At 44.7% G+C, this 16,823-nt stretch overlaps 1 protein-coding gene across 1 annotated transcript in view; it reads right to left on the bottom strand.

The window, feature by feature from the left end:
• The window catches only part of SCUBE2 (signal peptide, CUB domain and EGF like domain containing 2), a gene marked incomplete at its 3' end in the record, with an annotated part of 40,985 nt that extends 25,599 nt beyond the window's left edge, over window positions 1-15,386 (bottom strand). The window contains exons 1-8 of the mRNA XM_082000741.1: window positions 15,171-15,386; window positions 12,665-12,787; window positions 12,096-12,221; window positions 8,728-8,862; window positions 2,875-3,000; window positions 2,370-2,486; window positions 1,407-1,496; window positions 437-553 (exon numbers count right to left, since the gene is read on the bottom strand). Of these exons, the coding sequence (XP_081856867.1) occupies window positions 437-553; window positions 1,407-1,496; window positions 2,370-2,486; window positions 2,875-3,000; window positions 8,728-8,862; window positions 12,096-12,221; window positions 12,665-12,787; window positions 15,171-15,273 (937 nt within the window). The 5' untranslated portion in view covers window positions 15,274-15,386. The remainder of the gene's footprint in view (window positions 1-436; window positions 554-1,406; window positions 1,497-2,369; window positions 2,487-2,874; window positions 3,001-8,727; window positions 8,863-12,095; window positions 12,222-12,664; window positions 12,788-15,170) is intronic.
• Window positions 15,387-16,823: the final 1,437 nt, after the last annotated feature.

A 16,823-nucleotide genomic window follows, 5' to 3' on the forward strand; every position in this document is an offset into this window, starting at 1 on the left:
TAATTCTACTCACGCTTCGCTGTTTGCACACCGATATTTACTTACAGACTGCTCTAATCCCCAGCTGACTGTGGGTAAATAGCAGACTATTGGACTGTGTATGCCTGTAAGAATCTCCACACCCACCTCTACTTTACCGCAGACCTGTATTACCTCCTACCAACCCTCATCTGTGAAAAATGAGGCCATCTTGGCAGGAGGGGTGGAAGTGGTGAGGGGAAGGGCAGAGCAGCAGAGATTCCCTGCACATGATGCACCTGATGCGATGGAACCGTGCATCTACCTCGGCTGCAGTCCTTTCTTAGATCGGATTACATACACTGGCTTTCCTCTGGAACTGGATTACCTTCATTTGAAGATGAACACCTTACAGCAAGGTGTCAGTAGGCATGTGTCCACAAGTGGAAAAAAAAAACCACAAACCAAATAAAATCACCTTTACATGTCTTCCCATCAAACTGGAGTGTGAATCCAACAGGACAGCTGCAGTGAACTCCAGTCGAGGTATCTTTACACGTACGATCGCAGCCACCATTATTTACTGCACACGTTTCTAGCCAACAAGATAAAGCTGAAGTTTACTCAGGGATATTATAATTGTAACAAGAAATGTCATGTGATACAAGGCACTATTCCAAGCACACTGCTATTCAACCACATTTAGTCTAGTATACACGAGCAACTACTAAATGCACGTGTTGGCAAAATCCCTGCCTCAGCTATGTCCAGTTTTTTTGCAGAGACTCTACAAACTAACACATTGTCTCTGGATATTCTCACCCTTGGACACAAATCCCCACGCCTTGATGACGAGTCTGTTCCTGTCAGACTTACAGCCTTATGCCTACACTCAATCCTGGCTGATCCGTGGACACTTCCCACCAATGCCCAGACACCTGGTCACACTCAGCACTGCTGTTTCTCATGCCAGTGCCTTCCCGGCAGTGACAGACCCTCAGAGGCTGGCATTCTGGGCCGGGTGCGAACAGCTGTAGGAAAATAGGGTGGCCTTTTATCCTAACATGCCCTTCTAGATGCAGTCCACTACTGGGCCCAATTCTCTTCCATGCAGAAGTATACTTTCAATTGAAGAGAAGCAGGTAATTCCTCCACAATCACTTGGCTAAAACTGTAGCACAGCAGGAACTGTACTGCATTCCCACGATAAATTAGAACCACAGAAACATACACTACTTCAAGGGCAAGTTCCTGACACCTCCTACTGACCATCACAAACAATGTAGATAATTTCTTATACGTTCTGGAATAATGTTATTTCCTTAAAAGGGAGTGGAGTATCTGAGGCAGAATTCGGCCCCGAGCTATGATGGTTACAATAAAAAAAAAATTCTTCAATCTAAAAGATTTCAGCAAACGGCAAAATTATTTTGGACAAGCACTTTTACCCATAAGCAACCGTCGCTTCACCCTCTTGTCCACATCAGCTCCTGATGTAGTGTTCCCCTCAGAAATTTCAACAGCAGCCTCTTCCCTCTCTGAAAGCAACATGAAAAAAGCAAATGAGTAAAGGTGCCCTGACCAGAAGCCTCATCTGATATCCAATACATACACACATGCAAACAGCTGCATCACGTGCTGAATTATCAGAGACAGTCTGAACTGACTAGGCAGAAATAAATTATAAAAAAAAGTAGTAATGAAAACCATGAAGACCCTTCAGTCAAAACCATGAGAATACTTTGCTTTTGTTGCTTCCTTACAACTCACATTTGCTTCAGTATTCTTAACAAAACAGAAGATGAGCTATGGATGCGGTGAACAGCAACAAGATGAAAGAACTAATTGAACTGTCATGAACTGTTCTGTTAAAACACACTACCACCATCTATCATGGACTAATAAAAGGACCAGCCAGTTATGCCTGAGCATTTGATTTCAATCAACAGGCAACAAACTCTTCCAGAGACTGGAAGAGTTTATAAATCTTAGACTGCTTTCTTTACTGGATAACTGCCTTGCAAAAATTGTATTTTAATTGAATTCAGAGTTCTCTTTTTAACAGACGTACTGCTTGGTTACACTCTCTGTCTCATGCTGTACAAGAAACTGAACTTCAAATACCCTAGAGGGAAGGGAATCTTCCTTGGTTAGTGCCAGGCCTTGTGCTTCAGAGGGACCAGTGATAATTACTGGCTGCAGTAGTATTAGGTAACTACTTACATATGTAAGCATAAGTTGCCTGGACCCAATCAACTCACTGATGCACTAGCCAGTTTCTTAGTTTTGGATTCCTTGACATTTTATAGCCATACTATTATGAAGTGCATTAATCATGCACACACAGCAATGCCCCACAACTCTAGAGTTAGTCATCAACAGAAAACCACTTCCTTCCACTGTATACTGACCCAGGCAGGTTTTCCCATCCACATGCATGATGTACTTGGGGTGACATCCACAAATAGGCCCGTTATCAGCATCATCACATGTATGTTGGCAGCCACCGTTTCCATGATTACATGTTACTAAGAAGAAAATAGATGTTAGATCTCATAAGTACTTCCAACATCTTTGAAAGACAGGGTACAATTTTGTCTCCATTTGACCATCCAATACACCTTCCTAACATGCCCCTTGCTTGAAGAACTCTGTGATACTGAAATACTGCAGAGCTCTCTTGTGGAGCTGAACTTCCCATCTGACAGCTCAACTCCCAAACTACAGATACTGTAGCAACCAACAGACTGGTGTGATAGAGTCCAGCAAAACCACTGATTCTGGTTTAATGCAAACGCACACAATTTAGGCGTATCACCCCGGTTTAGCTAGAACATACCAAATTCCCTATCACTGCAAACAGAACACTATTTGTTCACTTTGGGAAACCATAAGCATATGCAGAATGTTGCATACAAATGCAGCTCCTCTGGTTCTTGGAAAGTTCAAATCCTGGTCGGCATTCACAGGCAACTCCTCCTTTGGGCGTTTCTCTGCAAATGTGGGCACAGCCATGATCTTTATTCATGCAGCTCATCCCTTCTGCAAAACAGGACAAGTGCAACAGCATCAGCATCCTCAGCATCTCTGTATGCGGGCAACAGTCAGATAAAGTCAGTTCAATACACACACAGACAACAGCCTGCTACTTCTGAGAAGACTCTACAGTGTTAGGACAAGAAGTATAAGCCTACAGACAGAAAGGCAGAAAGTCCAACACTGTGAAGTCAATGGCCCTAAGGTTTCTCCAACTGTGATCTTTTCTATGCCCACGTTCTTTGACTGAAAAGTCAAAAAGCAACACCCCTAGATTTGTACAGCATTTTCATCCAATGCTCTCACTTTATACCAGTGTTTATAAAACATCCTCATTTCTTTTATAAAAATTGCAGGGTGGCTGATACCTGGCAAGATCAAAGCCTAAAATGAAATTCTTATTTCCCTGCTTAAAAGAGCAGCCACCAGGCACAGGAATGCCTAGGCTGATGGTCACAAAACTCATTCCTATTTTAGTTACTGGCCTACAAAGCAGATCCCCAAAATCATAACCTACCTTAGCGACCAAGTAGGCACCAGGCAGACATGCACATTGTATGTTTGCTGTATGACAATTCTCTTTATTGTGAACCATTTTGGTTTTTTTTTTTCTGACTTCAATAAATACCTCCCAAAATAACCTCAAAGAATCCCCAAATGGATTCTGTATTTCTACACTCCTGTCCAGCTGGACAGAATTTAGTGCCAGTGCCTGCTTTAACCAAATGAAAAAGCAATGTGACACTCGTGGCTTGCTTCCTTTTGGTGCACCTCCTGAAAACATCCTGCCAATTTTTGTCTCTGACAGTTACAAGCTGTTCATGCACCAGCACTCAATGACTGCCAGAGTGTCTTGTCCGGTCTTTGCAAAAAGTTAAAGACAATTAAACAGGGAGGAATTGTTCCTAGAATTATTGTAAAAACTTCCTTCACCTTGCCCCATGGTTCAGCTAAAGCAATGCCTTTGCCATTGGCAAGATGGTGACAATTTGTACACACACAACTTAAAACTACACAACAGCTGGCTGAGTTATCAAATGGGATCACTAGGCCAAATTAAAAGAATAGTTTTCCTTCTAACAGTAGCCCACAGATTTTTGCTGAAGTTTTCCATAGTGCTACAAAACTGGGAGAGAAGACAACCAAATGCTCTTACCAGGTATATGGAAAATATACCTTTGCCATCAAATTCTCTGTCTTGGTGCACTTGGCTTTTATAAGATATGTTACACCAAAATGCTCTTTCTTCTTGGTGAGAACACTTCATCTGAGAAGACTAAGTGTAGCATACTTTGGCTGCAAGGGCTTATCCCTCAGTGAACCTCTACTGAGTTGAGCACAGGGAGACTGAAAAGGGTGACCATGCTGCTAAAACGGAATTGTGTGAACAATTCCACACCCTACAAATTTCTTAAACTTCCACTGCCCTTTTTGCAGCCTTATTACTAAATGAAACAAAACCACCATATTGGCAAGCAGAGGTCAGCTCATCACCATTATTCCACTACACTTCAGTTAGGTCCTTGCTCTGCACACCACTATCCTTGCCATCTGAAGCACAAGCTACAGTACCCTTTCTCCATTAAGAAAGCTTTAAGCAACAAAAGAATGGATATTGCCGAGCCTAGATTATTCTGCTCTACTGGCTTTTTGATTCCTTTCCCACAGTGAGGACTCTGTAGAAGTCTAACAAGACAATGACACTTCAAATCCTGCAGCATACAGACACAGCCCAAGGAGACCACAGGAAAGCTGTCATCTGTTATTGCGCTGTCACTCAAGGAACAGGACAACCTATGAGGCCTCAAATTAGCCTCATTAACTTTTGTGTTTTTGTGACATTTCTGTTCTTAAGCATGCAATATGCTTTCGTCTGTTAGCTCAGAGGTGTTAGAAAGCATTAAGAGAATTAGCAGCTTAGTTTCTGTTAACAAAGTTCTTCTTTTGTCTCTATTGAGCTACCAAAGGTGAAACTGCTCAAGCAGGTACTTTGGTAAAGTTCACTGACATCAGACAAATCATTTAAATACTCAATTTGGGATTGCTCCATTACGAGTGAGCAGAATTCAATCAGGTTTCCGCAGAAAGCTAAAACTGGCACATTTTAGTAACAAAGTACCCGTTGTGTAACGAGGTACATGACCAAACCCACCAAAATCTAGCTGACTCAAAAGACAGTATTTCATAGAAGATACATACATACATACATTCTAGCAGTTACTGTGAAGCTGCTGCTTGTTTCCAAAGGTGGTAGAAGATTTCTACTCAGCCCCATTTTAGAAGATTGTATTAATGAAATGTCTGTAAAAACATAAATGCTGTGTGGCTGCCAACTCCTTTATGGAAACAAAGTCTCCCAGGTTACATTGTTCCAGAGCTGTTACACTGGCAGACTGTGGTCCAGAACAAAACCCCAACGAATTTTGGTCAAATTCCACCACATGCTTTCCAAACATAACTTCTTTTGCAGGAGACCCTGCCCTACTGACACACAAGTGTCTTGGGATGGATGAGTCTTTTGATCTCCACACTCACAGCCAAGAGAGGTGGAATCCAGTGCCTGGCCTAGTGGACTCCAAGCCAGACAAGTCCTTTCTGATGACTGGACCTTCATCAAGTTACCCAGCAAACCTCAGTGAGATCTGAGCACTCCTGTCACAGGCAAGACACAGGCAGAAAGCCAGCACAGTATTTCTCTATCAGGTCATGTTAAATTAATCTCTTACATGTATGATCTGTGTTTAAACCTTTGTCTTTTTTACAAAGAAAACGCAGGGACATTGCCACCAATCCGCTCAGAACATTAAGGCTCCATGTAGGGCACATTCAAACAGATGCTCAATAGGACAGAGGCAGAGGATACAATTGTACAAAGAACTACCGGAGATTCTCAGAGGCAGCCCTCTAACAGCCAAATGGCGAGGAGCATCAGCACAGCCAGTGGAACAGGAATGCATTCGTCTTTTTTCATGCTTTCTACACCCTTGTGTTAAGGCAAGTTTTTCCAGAAAGCTTTCTAGTTATCATTGTTCTCCACAGTTAGAAGGACTCTTAAGAGCAACAGCTGAGATGGTCCCCTGTGTACGAGCTTTCAGTCCATACATATGTGGTTTCATATGTGGTTTTCAATTTGCAGGTCCAATTCACTCCCATTGATTCAGCCCAACAAGTACATAGCTATGACTGTAAAATACCACAAGGGAGAGTAGCAAGATCGGTCATCCATAGCAATAGCAACCACAAGATGTACTACATATTACTCGTGACAAACTCTGTTTTCCTTCATATTTTTGTATTCTCTAGTATGGAGCACGTTAAGCACAGAAACAAGCTACGTGTGCATGGCTGCCCTGCCAGGCACTGTAACAACCTCCCAAAGTAAATCCATTCTCCTACATATAGATGAAGAGCTCATTCAGAGCAGACAGCCAAGGGAAAACACAGGCTTGTGCACAACTTCCCAAGACACTGTGAGTTCCTGTGGTTTAAGCAGGGGCTAGGCAGAACCATCAAGCCCCTCAGAGCACCCCTGTGCTTCAGACCAACACAGTCATATCCAATGGAAAATCAACTTTCATTATCAAACTCTCCTTTAATAGCTACTGGACCTTGAGTCCCACGTGACAGTAGGTGACAGGGAACCCAGAAGATAATTGCAGATGGACTTGCAAGGGCAAGTGACTCTTAGGCTCCCCTGTTCCACTGGTCATCAGAAGGAATACAACAGCCCCAAGCCTCTCTATTTCTCCTACCTCAACTCCAGTTCACTCTTTTTCTGTGTATATAAAGGCACCACCAGGAAGGTCTCTCAAGCATTAATGTGTTCACTCTCTTAACTGGGCTGGGAGAGAGAGAAGGAAATATCCCCTTATCTTACAGATAAGAGGCAAAACTGAATAGATGGTCTAGGCAGTAGGTACCAAATCTTGTTTAGATCAATGCTGTGAGGTCTCAAAAGAGAACTAATAAAGTATATACACTGAGAGATGCATACATAAGGCAGAGAATAGAAGACCTAGCGATCAGTAGAAACGCAGAGAACAAAGTGAGGGGAAAGATAAAGCAATAAGATTTGGCTTACAACAGACCTGCCCACCCAAGAGAAAAAAAAGTGGGGAATCCCATGGAGCACCTCTTCACAGTAGCTGGGGGGAGGCAGGAGGGAAAGTCACAGCACGATAACTTGAAAAAATGGCTTTTCAAAAAACCAAAACAAACACTTCTGTATTTTGGTATGAAGAAAAAAGCATTTCAGACAAAAACAATACTGACTTTTTTCTTAAAATGGGTATCCATAAAAATGTATTTAATTTAGTAGTTTTTAGGAAAAAAAATGCCCCTTTTTTTCCTCTTGCTTTTCTTTTTCAAAGGAAAAAAAAGACTAAATTAAGAGGAAATTTGGTATTATGGAAAAAAGGCCTTCTTTGCCAAGAAGTTAAAAGAAAATAACTGCATCTTTAAAAATAACAGAACAGAGGTAGAATTCCAAAGGCACAATTTAGGGAACAAATATTAATGACAGGAAATGCTGCTGCTATTAGTTCAGGAGAGTAGAATGTACTCAAGTAGCAGCAAATAAGAATAAAAAGAGTTGGAAGTTTTTCCTCCCTTGGCATGGGACAAGACAAGGAGTTCAAGCAACTGATTTTCATCCTTAGATTCATCATCCACATCCACACACAAACACACATCACTGCTATCAAGGCAACATGAAGGGAAATGCCTTGCCCCACCACTGCAGCCTTCCTGCTTGTCCCCACTGCTGGCCGAGCTCCTGCAGTGGCAAGCTGAGCAACGGCCTGAAAAACCACAATGCATCAGCAGACCCCCATGAGACCAAGCTCAGTACCAGAGAAGCTGAGAATACAAATTCCTAATTCAAACAAAAGATCAATTCAGCTATGTCAGATGACAGCCACCTCGGTGCACTCATCTGTGGATGGCCATATATGTCTACAAATGTTGATCTCTTCACTAGGGGGATTTTTAAGATGAGATTTGTTTATTCATGCTCAGATTCCTCTTATAGTCATGCCAACGATAAGCCTTAGATTAAAGAAAGCTTTGCAGCTTTAAATACTTCTTAGTAAGATATTCACTGTACAGTTCAATGGACAACTCCCTGATCTGAGCAACCACTTTAAAGTATTCCCTACAGGCACCCAAAATAATTTTGTTCAATCTGATATCTAATTAGATACCCAAGGCTCTCTGATCTCTCAAAGGTCGCTTCATAAAGGTTTCACTCAAAACAAAGAACACGATTTGAATACCTTTGGGGCTGACAAACAATAAATCTCTCAGCTGAAACCTAAACACTGTACAGGGAATCAAAAAGGTACCTGAAGGTAATTCAGGTATTGCCCTATAACTAAAGCCAACGAAAATGGTCAGAACTCACTGTTCTTCAATTTGTTGTCATTCCCTGGATCAGGACAGTTTAGCTGCACAACAGAGTATAAAGTACACTGGAAGTACAGCAGTACAGCCTTTAACAAGCACAACACTGCAGACATACAGGTGGGATCAAAGGGGCAGAAGGGATGTAAAGAGTCTTCAAAGTTACTTAGAAGATTCTGACACACTGTTCCTTTTAAAAGGAGTGAGGACTTCAAGACCCTTCACACCTTTGAAAAGCTCAACCTAAAAATACTTTTGAAGGTGCTTTAGAGATTTTGCAGTTAGCTTCTGTCAAAAACTCCTGCTTGGTTCCTGGAGGAAAGCAGCCAGTACCTTCTGAGCGGTGGATGCACGTATGCTGGTTATCACTTAGAAAGAACCCTTCCTTACAGCGACATTCATAGCTGCCCACAGTGTTGACACAAACATGCTGGCAACCACCATTGTTGAACATGCATTCATCCGTATCTGAAAGAAAGAGAGAAAGAGATCAGCGTTGTACTAACACCAACACTCTCATATCGTCAGCAGCCACTCAATATGCAGTACAGACAGACATCTACTTGGCATGTAACCACTCAGGCAGCTTAGCCACCCCAGGCTACCCTGGTGCTGTTGTTGTACTTTCCCAAGGGTGACAGCACATTTTCACTGCTCCTCTTCCCCTGTTTGCAATTTGACCAGTCACAGGGCTCCCAAGAAATGCTGGCCAACTAACCAGAGTTACTGGTTAACTGGTTACTAAGGCAGAGCAGCCTCAGTGCAGCCAGAAACAGGGCTCCACACTCCACCCATGTGAACGTACCCTGCCTCTCTGAGCAGCGGGATAGTACTGCTCAGCAGCCTAGCACATTTACATCTAGGTTGAGCACCCATACATGGTTCTGTCTTGCTCAGTGGAACATAATTTTGGCTCCAAACCCATCCAAGCTATAAACAATGTTTTTCTGGAAAGCTCCCCATTTTGAAGCAAAGGTGGAACAAGAAAAATACAACCCTCAAAATAAATTTCACTATCCCCTGCTCCTTACTTTCATTCTAGCTAGAATTCACACATCACATCTACTCTGATGCTCAGTTTGATTAATTATCCTCCTCCCTCGACTCCAGGTGATCACCACTTACCATCAAGGCTGCTGCTGTGTTGCCTGACTGCAGTCAAGGACAAGAGCAGAAGTTCTGGAAATAGTTTTAATGTTGGTTTTGCAATATTCAGAGCTTCAATAATACCAGAGAATATAGAAAGGCTCTGCTTGCAAGGTAACCAAGAGAAACAAGGAGTAGATAAACCTCTGCTAAGCCCCTGAACAACAGGATGCTCATCCCAACCTCCAGTTCTTTGGAATTTTACCCCTTAATAGGCACAGGTTTTTGTAACCACCACCAGCAAATAATTTTCCTACTCTAATTTTCAGAAATGCCAGATTGAACAGAAAGTAAAAATGCTCAGTCCCTTAAAAAACAGGACAAAACGTTGCTGAGGCAAAGCACTGGTCTCATTTGCAAATTCATATGGAACATCATGTTTACTCCCTGTTCTGTTCATTGTTCCTGTGCTAATAGTGCAATGTTTTTAATTTAACACTGCAGCATTTCTGGCATAAAACAGCTGTCTTCTCAAAAAGGATAAAGAGAAAGGCTTTTAGTAAGAAGCATAACATAGCATTACAATAGATTTAATTTCTACTGAAGGCATTGAGTAAGCCAACTGGATGCAAAAGAATGTGACCTCCTGTAGCAAACTGAGCGGCTGACATTTCTCCATCACAGAGAAGCTGAGTATTTTAGAGTTCTACAGTGATGTGAATGTGCAAACAATCATGAATAAACAGCCACCATGAGTCTCTAGTAATACAGATTTGAACTCCAGCAGATGTTTCTGTCTTACAGACCTTGGAAAGCTTACAAAAAATCATCTCCTTCCAACAAGTAATTGTCTATTTGGCTTAAACCCAGGCACACAGCAGAGATCTTCAAAAATAAGGGTGAGAGGAGGGCAACCCTGGCATGAGCAAAGTAAATAAACAGATTAAGAGAAGATTGGAACCAATTTGCTGCATGCCAAAATATTTATTTAAAGTTTACATTGCATCTCAAAGTTGGCAGGTCAGTGGTAAAAACTTCATTGTATGTCAATGACATTTTATTGTATTTTTTAAAGCCTGCCATGCAATACTGAGCAGCTTCCCAGTAATGCAGCAGGTGGTAAATTTTGGTCTAAGTTATGTCTAAGTCTTACTGATCACAGAGAAGTCAGCTGAAGCATGCTCTAGAGGGGCTACTGGATACAAAGGGAATACACCTTTTGGTGGCATTGTAAGAGGCAATGTGCTTGTTCACATTCAGCCCTTCATGCTAACCTCAGCTGAACTCCACTGGGTGTTTACACAAATGCACTACAGGAAAAATAAGAAGGCCTTCCCATTACTTTAAAGTACCAGCAGATATTTTGCTTCCCTCACTATTTTCTTTGATAAATTACTTGGAACTTAGTGACTTCATCCTCTCCCCCACTTACACTGTAATAAAGTTAATACATGGGCATGCACCAGGTTCCCAGCAGGTGAAACCCAACACAATCCCACCGGAGACTCCCAAGCTTTTCTGATTTTTCCCAGCAGAAGATACAGCCCAGGGGTGGTCTGATCCCCCAACTGATATGCTATACACTAGCAGGAAACACCCCAGTCAAGCTAACTACAGTCTTAAAATTATGCTGTGAGAGCAAGTTTCCCCCTGACTGACATGGGCATGGAAGCCTGCCTGGGCACATCCACACTCAGTGCAGCAGAAGAGGGAAACAGAGCCATCTCTGAAAAAGGAAATGGGACAGGTACCGCAGCGCAGGGCAGAGCCACACAAGGTACCCAGCTTGGGTCCTGCAAGCAGGACAGCTTCATCAACATGACGCTCTGTCCCAGGGAAGCATATCCAGGGAAGAGCACTGCCAACAGGCTGGCAACTCATGCATTCCTGTATGCTGTTGCACTGTGTGTTGAAGAATACTATCACAGTAAAACCACAAGGTTGTCTTGTCCATTTTTAAAGATTTTCGCCTGCTGGCACACAAAAAGAACAAAACTATTGGGAAAAGGGAGAAAAGGGAAAGGAGGGTGGGAGTGTGTGCATGCAAGGTCAAGGAGTGTTGCCAGGATTGGACACATTTCCAGAGTTACATACTTTGCTTCACACTAACCATCCAGGGAAACTCCAAGCATTTGGCCTAGTCCCTCTGTTCTTCAGTGGCCTCTATCGCATACAATTACTGCACACTCCTAATTGCCTTTTCCTTACAGTTTGCAATTCAAGGAAGTACTCAGACAGAGAAGCCCACATGTTATAGATGTATGAGAGAGATACTGCTAAACACAGAAACACACCTGAGAACCGACCCTAAACTAACTTTGGAACAAAAAAAAGACAATAATAGCACACATTCTGTTACTTCTTTAGCATAATATCACATATTTTAACTCAAAGCGCTTAACAGAAATGTAGCACAATTGTCCTCCTCACTTACAGAGGAGGAAAGAACCACACTGGGATGGTGCATCAGTACCTGCAATTCTTTAGTCCCATATGTAACATTCTTCTCCAGCTGAGCTGATTCAGCCCAACAGACAGCCATGCATTTCCCATGGATGCAGTTAGAGGGTTACATTCGCATCACCACTCGCAAAGTTCATGAATACACTTCTTACCCAGGCAGTTGTGGCCATCATGAGCCAACATAAAGCCATCGTAGCAAGTACAGCGGTAATTTCCTGGAATGTTGAAACACTCGTGGACGCAGCCTCCATTGAAATCGTTATCGCATTCATCAATGTCTAAGGAATAAAGCAAAAGGCAGTATGATGGATGCTTACTTGAGTGTTATAGACAGTTAGAGAAGAGACTGCGAAAATGTGAGCAGCAGCTGCTGTCCAAAGTCATCATTGTCTTTTAAATAGACAATACTTAATGCATTACTTGCTGAATGTTACTAAAGAGTGATAAAATGCCCTGAGCTTCACGTGGAGCTTTACCTTATAATTTTTAAGCTGCTGGTGAAACAAGAAACTAATTATTACACCAAGTGATATTACTAAGTGAAAAGCCATGCAATCTGTTTGTCTTTGATTTTCTTGTTTACAAAATCAAAGTGAAGAAACAATGACTACTTTGATTTAAAATCATCCTCCATATTCTAAGCCATTACTTTTAATGGCTCTGTCTTCTTAGAAATACCTCACGCTCACACAGGCAGAGCATAGCGCTTCCATCACCTTACCTTCACATTTCTTCCCTTCGCCAGTGTAACCCACTTTGCACGTGCACTTGTACAGCTTCGGGGTGTTTTGGCAAATAGCATCTGGGTGGCAGTCATCAAGCCCCAGGGCACATTCATCCACATCTGTGGAAAGACAAGATACGGAAGGGATGTCAGAAGGTGGAGAACAGGGCACGTCTCCTGTACACACCACTGACGAGGTGACGTAAGGCTCAGCACCTGTTTGTGGTGTGTGCGTGCGGGCATATAATATGTATTTGTAACTCAGGACAGAAACATGCAGAGACTGCATCTGAACTTAAATTTGTATAATGTTCTACCTGCATATAGATGTATTTGTATGCAATTCAGGTAAGCTTGTGTTAAACTTTTGCACCCACTTATAAATACATCCAGAGTAATCTATTATTGGCTAGAACCTCCAAGAGATTTAGTTGACAGTTTTACAGAGATTCATTAGAGACTGTTAATCTTTCCAGTTAACAAAAAATAGTTATTGAAAGAGTTCTTGACCACATCTGTGACAGCAGGAAGCCCAATGATTTTTAAACTAACAAGGGGGGTTTACAGAAATGTACTTTCACAGGCATCACCAACACGTTAAAGGACTGACTTACCATTAAACAGACGCAAAATTTATAAATAATGCCCTTTTTTTAAATACAAGAACAGTATCTGTTGACCAGCACTGCCAAATCACCTGGCCAGCCATCACAAAGCACAGCATACTGAAGCAAAATATCCAGGTGGAAACTTCAGAGCAGAAAAAATGAGGAGAAAGAGAAACACCAACTGGAGGAAGTCCTGGAGATGAAGAAATGTACACAGAAGAAGAGGAAGAAAAGTTACGGGCAGCAGAAGACATCAGCAGGAGTTTTTCATACAGCAGAGGAGAATTCAAACACAAACCCAGGAAGATTTTTAGCCAGCAACTGGCTAAAAAGAAGAATTGCAGAAGCAGCACCCCACACAGGTACAAAGCAGCACCCCACACAGGTACAAAAAGTGACTCTTAAAACAAGATGACGAATTGCAGGAGTATCAGCAGAAGGTGACTACTTAAACAGTCAGCCACATTTTACCGTGGGGATCACTTTCTAATGGGGAATTTCAGCCAGCACCTCTCCCACTTACAATTATAGCATTCATGTTTGTTTTTTTTTTTTCCCCCCTCAATCACAAAATATGCCTGTAGGTACTGCAGCAGTTGCCAACTGCAGAAAGTATTCCCTTGCTTTTAACTCCTAATGGTGTTTGACAGCAGGAAACAAGGCAAAGAGCAGTGCTCTCCTGGCTCTCAGGTGCACACAGAACCGATCGCAGCGATGGGCTCCCCAGGTACCGCCACCAGAAAGCAAGGGGAAGGTGGAAAACTGCCAGAGAACGCAGCAGAAGATGCTTCCTCTCAAAGCAGAGAAGTCAAGCCATTAAAACATAGGGGAGGCAGTGAATTGAAGGAGCAAGTCAGGTAAGGAAGGTTGCAGGGAGTTGCTGAGGGGCCTCCAGCTAGTGGGATTCTGGTAGATGGGGCAGGAGGGAAGGATGGGTAGGGAAGGAAAGACAGCGGGCAGAAAGATGCACTAGCCACACACGCTGGCTGCGTGCCCCCTGCACAGTAAGCTCTCCCCTTCCAGCCTGGGCCAGGGAGGAAGTGGGGAACACCTGCCCTGGCAAGGCGGGTCCCAGAAAACACACACTGAGGAGGGGGCTTCTTTCAAAGTTATGGCCCAGAGACATCAACTAGATCTCACGACAACAGTAAAACAGCCAGTCTGCTATTTTATTTTTACGCTAATCCTCTGTGGTCTGCAGCACGCAGAGGAGACCAGCAGCAAAACCCCCCAGCATTAATGCATACAGAAGTATGGAAAAGAGGGCTAGAAAAAAAATCACTAGGCGCAGGGAGCGAGATCTCCTCATGTAGTGACATGTAGCTGAAGAGAGACCCTAGAGGAGAGAGACCGAGCAAATATCACAGCCTTAAACCTGGCAGTAAGGCAGACGCGGAGGAGGCTGCAGGAAGAATTACTGGGTTTATTCCTCGGCGACCAAAGGCAGATTAAGCCGTGACAGACGCAGGGTTTACTTCCCCGCTCCCTCGGCACAGGTGGGACGTTAACCAGCTGCCCTGCGCCGCGGGGTCAGCCCTGCTCCCAGACGAGACCGCCTAGAAACCGGCGGCTCAAAGTCACCAGCGGCGGCTCAAAGTCACCAGCGGCGGCTCAAAGTCACCAGCGGCGCCTGCAGCGTCCCGCGAGGGGCGACCTCCGCCTGGGGAACGGCCCCTGCTCGCCCCGCCAACGGCCGCCCCTCACCTCACCAACGGCTCCCCTTCCCTTCGCCAACGGCCTCCCCCGCCCGCCCGCCCCGGGTGCTGGCCCCAGCGGCGCAGGGCACGGGAACACCCTGCGGCAGCGATGGCCCGGCGCCCCGCGGGGAGAGCCGCCCGCCGGGGCAGCCGCTGTCCAGGGCTGAAGGCGAGCCGGCGGCGCGGCGCGGCACTCACCGGGCAGGGACAGGGCGGCGGGGGCGGCCGGCGCGGGCAGCAGCAGGAGCAGCAGCGGCAGCGCCCGCGCCCCCGCCGCGCCGCGGCGGCCGCCGGACCCCATCGATGGCGCTGCGGCGGCGGCGCTGCTGCTGCTGCCGCCGCCGGGCGGGAGGAGGCGGCGGCGGCGGAGGGAGGTGTCTGCGGGCGCGCGGCCCGCCTCGCACTGACAGCGGGCGCGGGGCGGCGAGACCTGGGCGGGCCTCCCCTGCCCCGGCCGCCCCGCCCTCCCCAGAGGCGATGCGCGCACCCCCCTGCACGCGAACCGCCCCACCCCACACTGAAACCCTCCGTCAGCCGCACCAGTGCACCCACCCACGGCACCGGCGTTCGAACACCTGCACGGCACCCTAAACACAGGTGTCCCGGAGAGCCGGTGCTTCCTGAAGGTACGTACAATACCTCACACGCAGGCTGCGGGTGCCAGCGGCACGTGTACTGGGACCGGTGCTCCCCTTTCTGGGGCGGCCCATAAAGCGGTGGCTTGCTAGCAGAGACAAGCCCCTGCAAAGATCCCGGATGCCTGCATCCGTTCGCAACCCATACAGACAAAACTCGCTCCAGCCTTGCTTGCGTTTCTTCAAAAATGCAGTATTATCGCTTTTACCAAGTAATGACCACACCGCTGCAGCACATGAAGTCCCCATCTGAAGGCTGTACCAGAACCTACAACATGACTCCACCACCCCTGGTCCCATCCCACCTCCTTTCCCAGCCAGGGATTTCTCACAGCTGTCCTTCCTTTGGCAGGTAAAAGTGGCCTATCCATTATTCACTGGAATTATAATTTCCTAAATGTTGTTTGACCTTTCACGGCACAAGCGAAAGCAGGCAGTATACTTTTCCACCCCTCCCACCCCCATTTCGCTGCCTTTTCTCTTTTGTTTTGTTCTGTGAGAAATACCAAGCTATTTCTCGTTGTATACACATTAGTAAATCTTCAGAGTGAAACTTTCCCCCAGTCTTCGTCTTTGTTTCCTTAATGGTAGCTATAAATTACCACTTTCCTTTCTCACTGGAGCATCAGGCTTCATTGCTTTTGAAATGATCAAAGTTATTCTCTTCTAAAATCCAGTGAGAAACAACCTATTGTATCTCCTGGACAGTTTCAGTCTTAGTCAAACTCATCTATAAATGCATAAAACTGCTCATTAAACACTCCAAGGATTCTCCATCCTCCCACCATACTCCAAGCATCCCCTGCCAACAGAAAGTAATAAATGAACGAAGACTTTCTCCACAGTTTCCATGATCTCATGAATAAACAAGTGTGCTTACGATGGGAATTCGCACATCCATGCACCTCTCGTCTGAGGATATCAACCAAGGTGTCTCTGCACTCCCAAATGCAGAGAGAAGCCATCTCCCATTGAGGCACGTGACTATAAGCCACTGTACAGAAAAGCTGTTACATATTTCTGGCACTTTCCAGTCACAGTTCCTCAATGAACTTGACCAATATTAATTTAATCAAAAGTCATCCCATAAAATCTATGTAGCAGAAAAAACAGTAAGGAACACTGAAGAGAAGAGGCACATATCCAAACTACAGCTTTCTGAGACACAGCAAAAGCAAAGCATCTTAATTACTTGTGTAAACTAAAATATGAAGTG

This window comes from Phaethon aethereus (genome assembly GCF_964289735.1).
Source record: "Phaethon aethereus genome assembly, chromosome: 5".
Classification (NCBI taxonomy): domain Eukaryota; kingdom Metazoa; phylum Chordata; class Aves; order Phaethontiformes; family Phaethontidae; genus Phaethon; species Phaethon aethereus.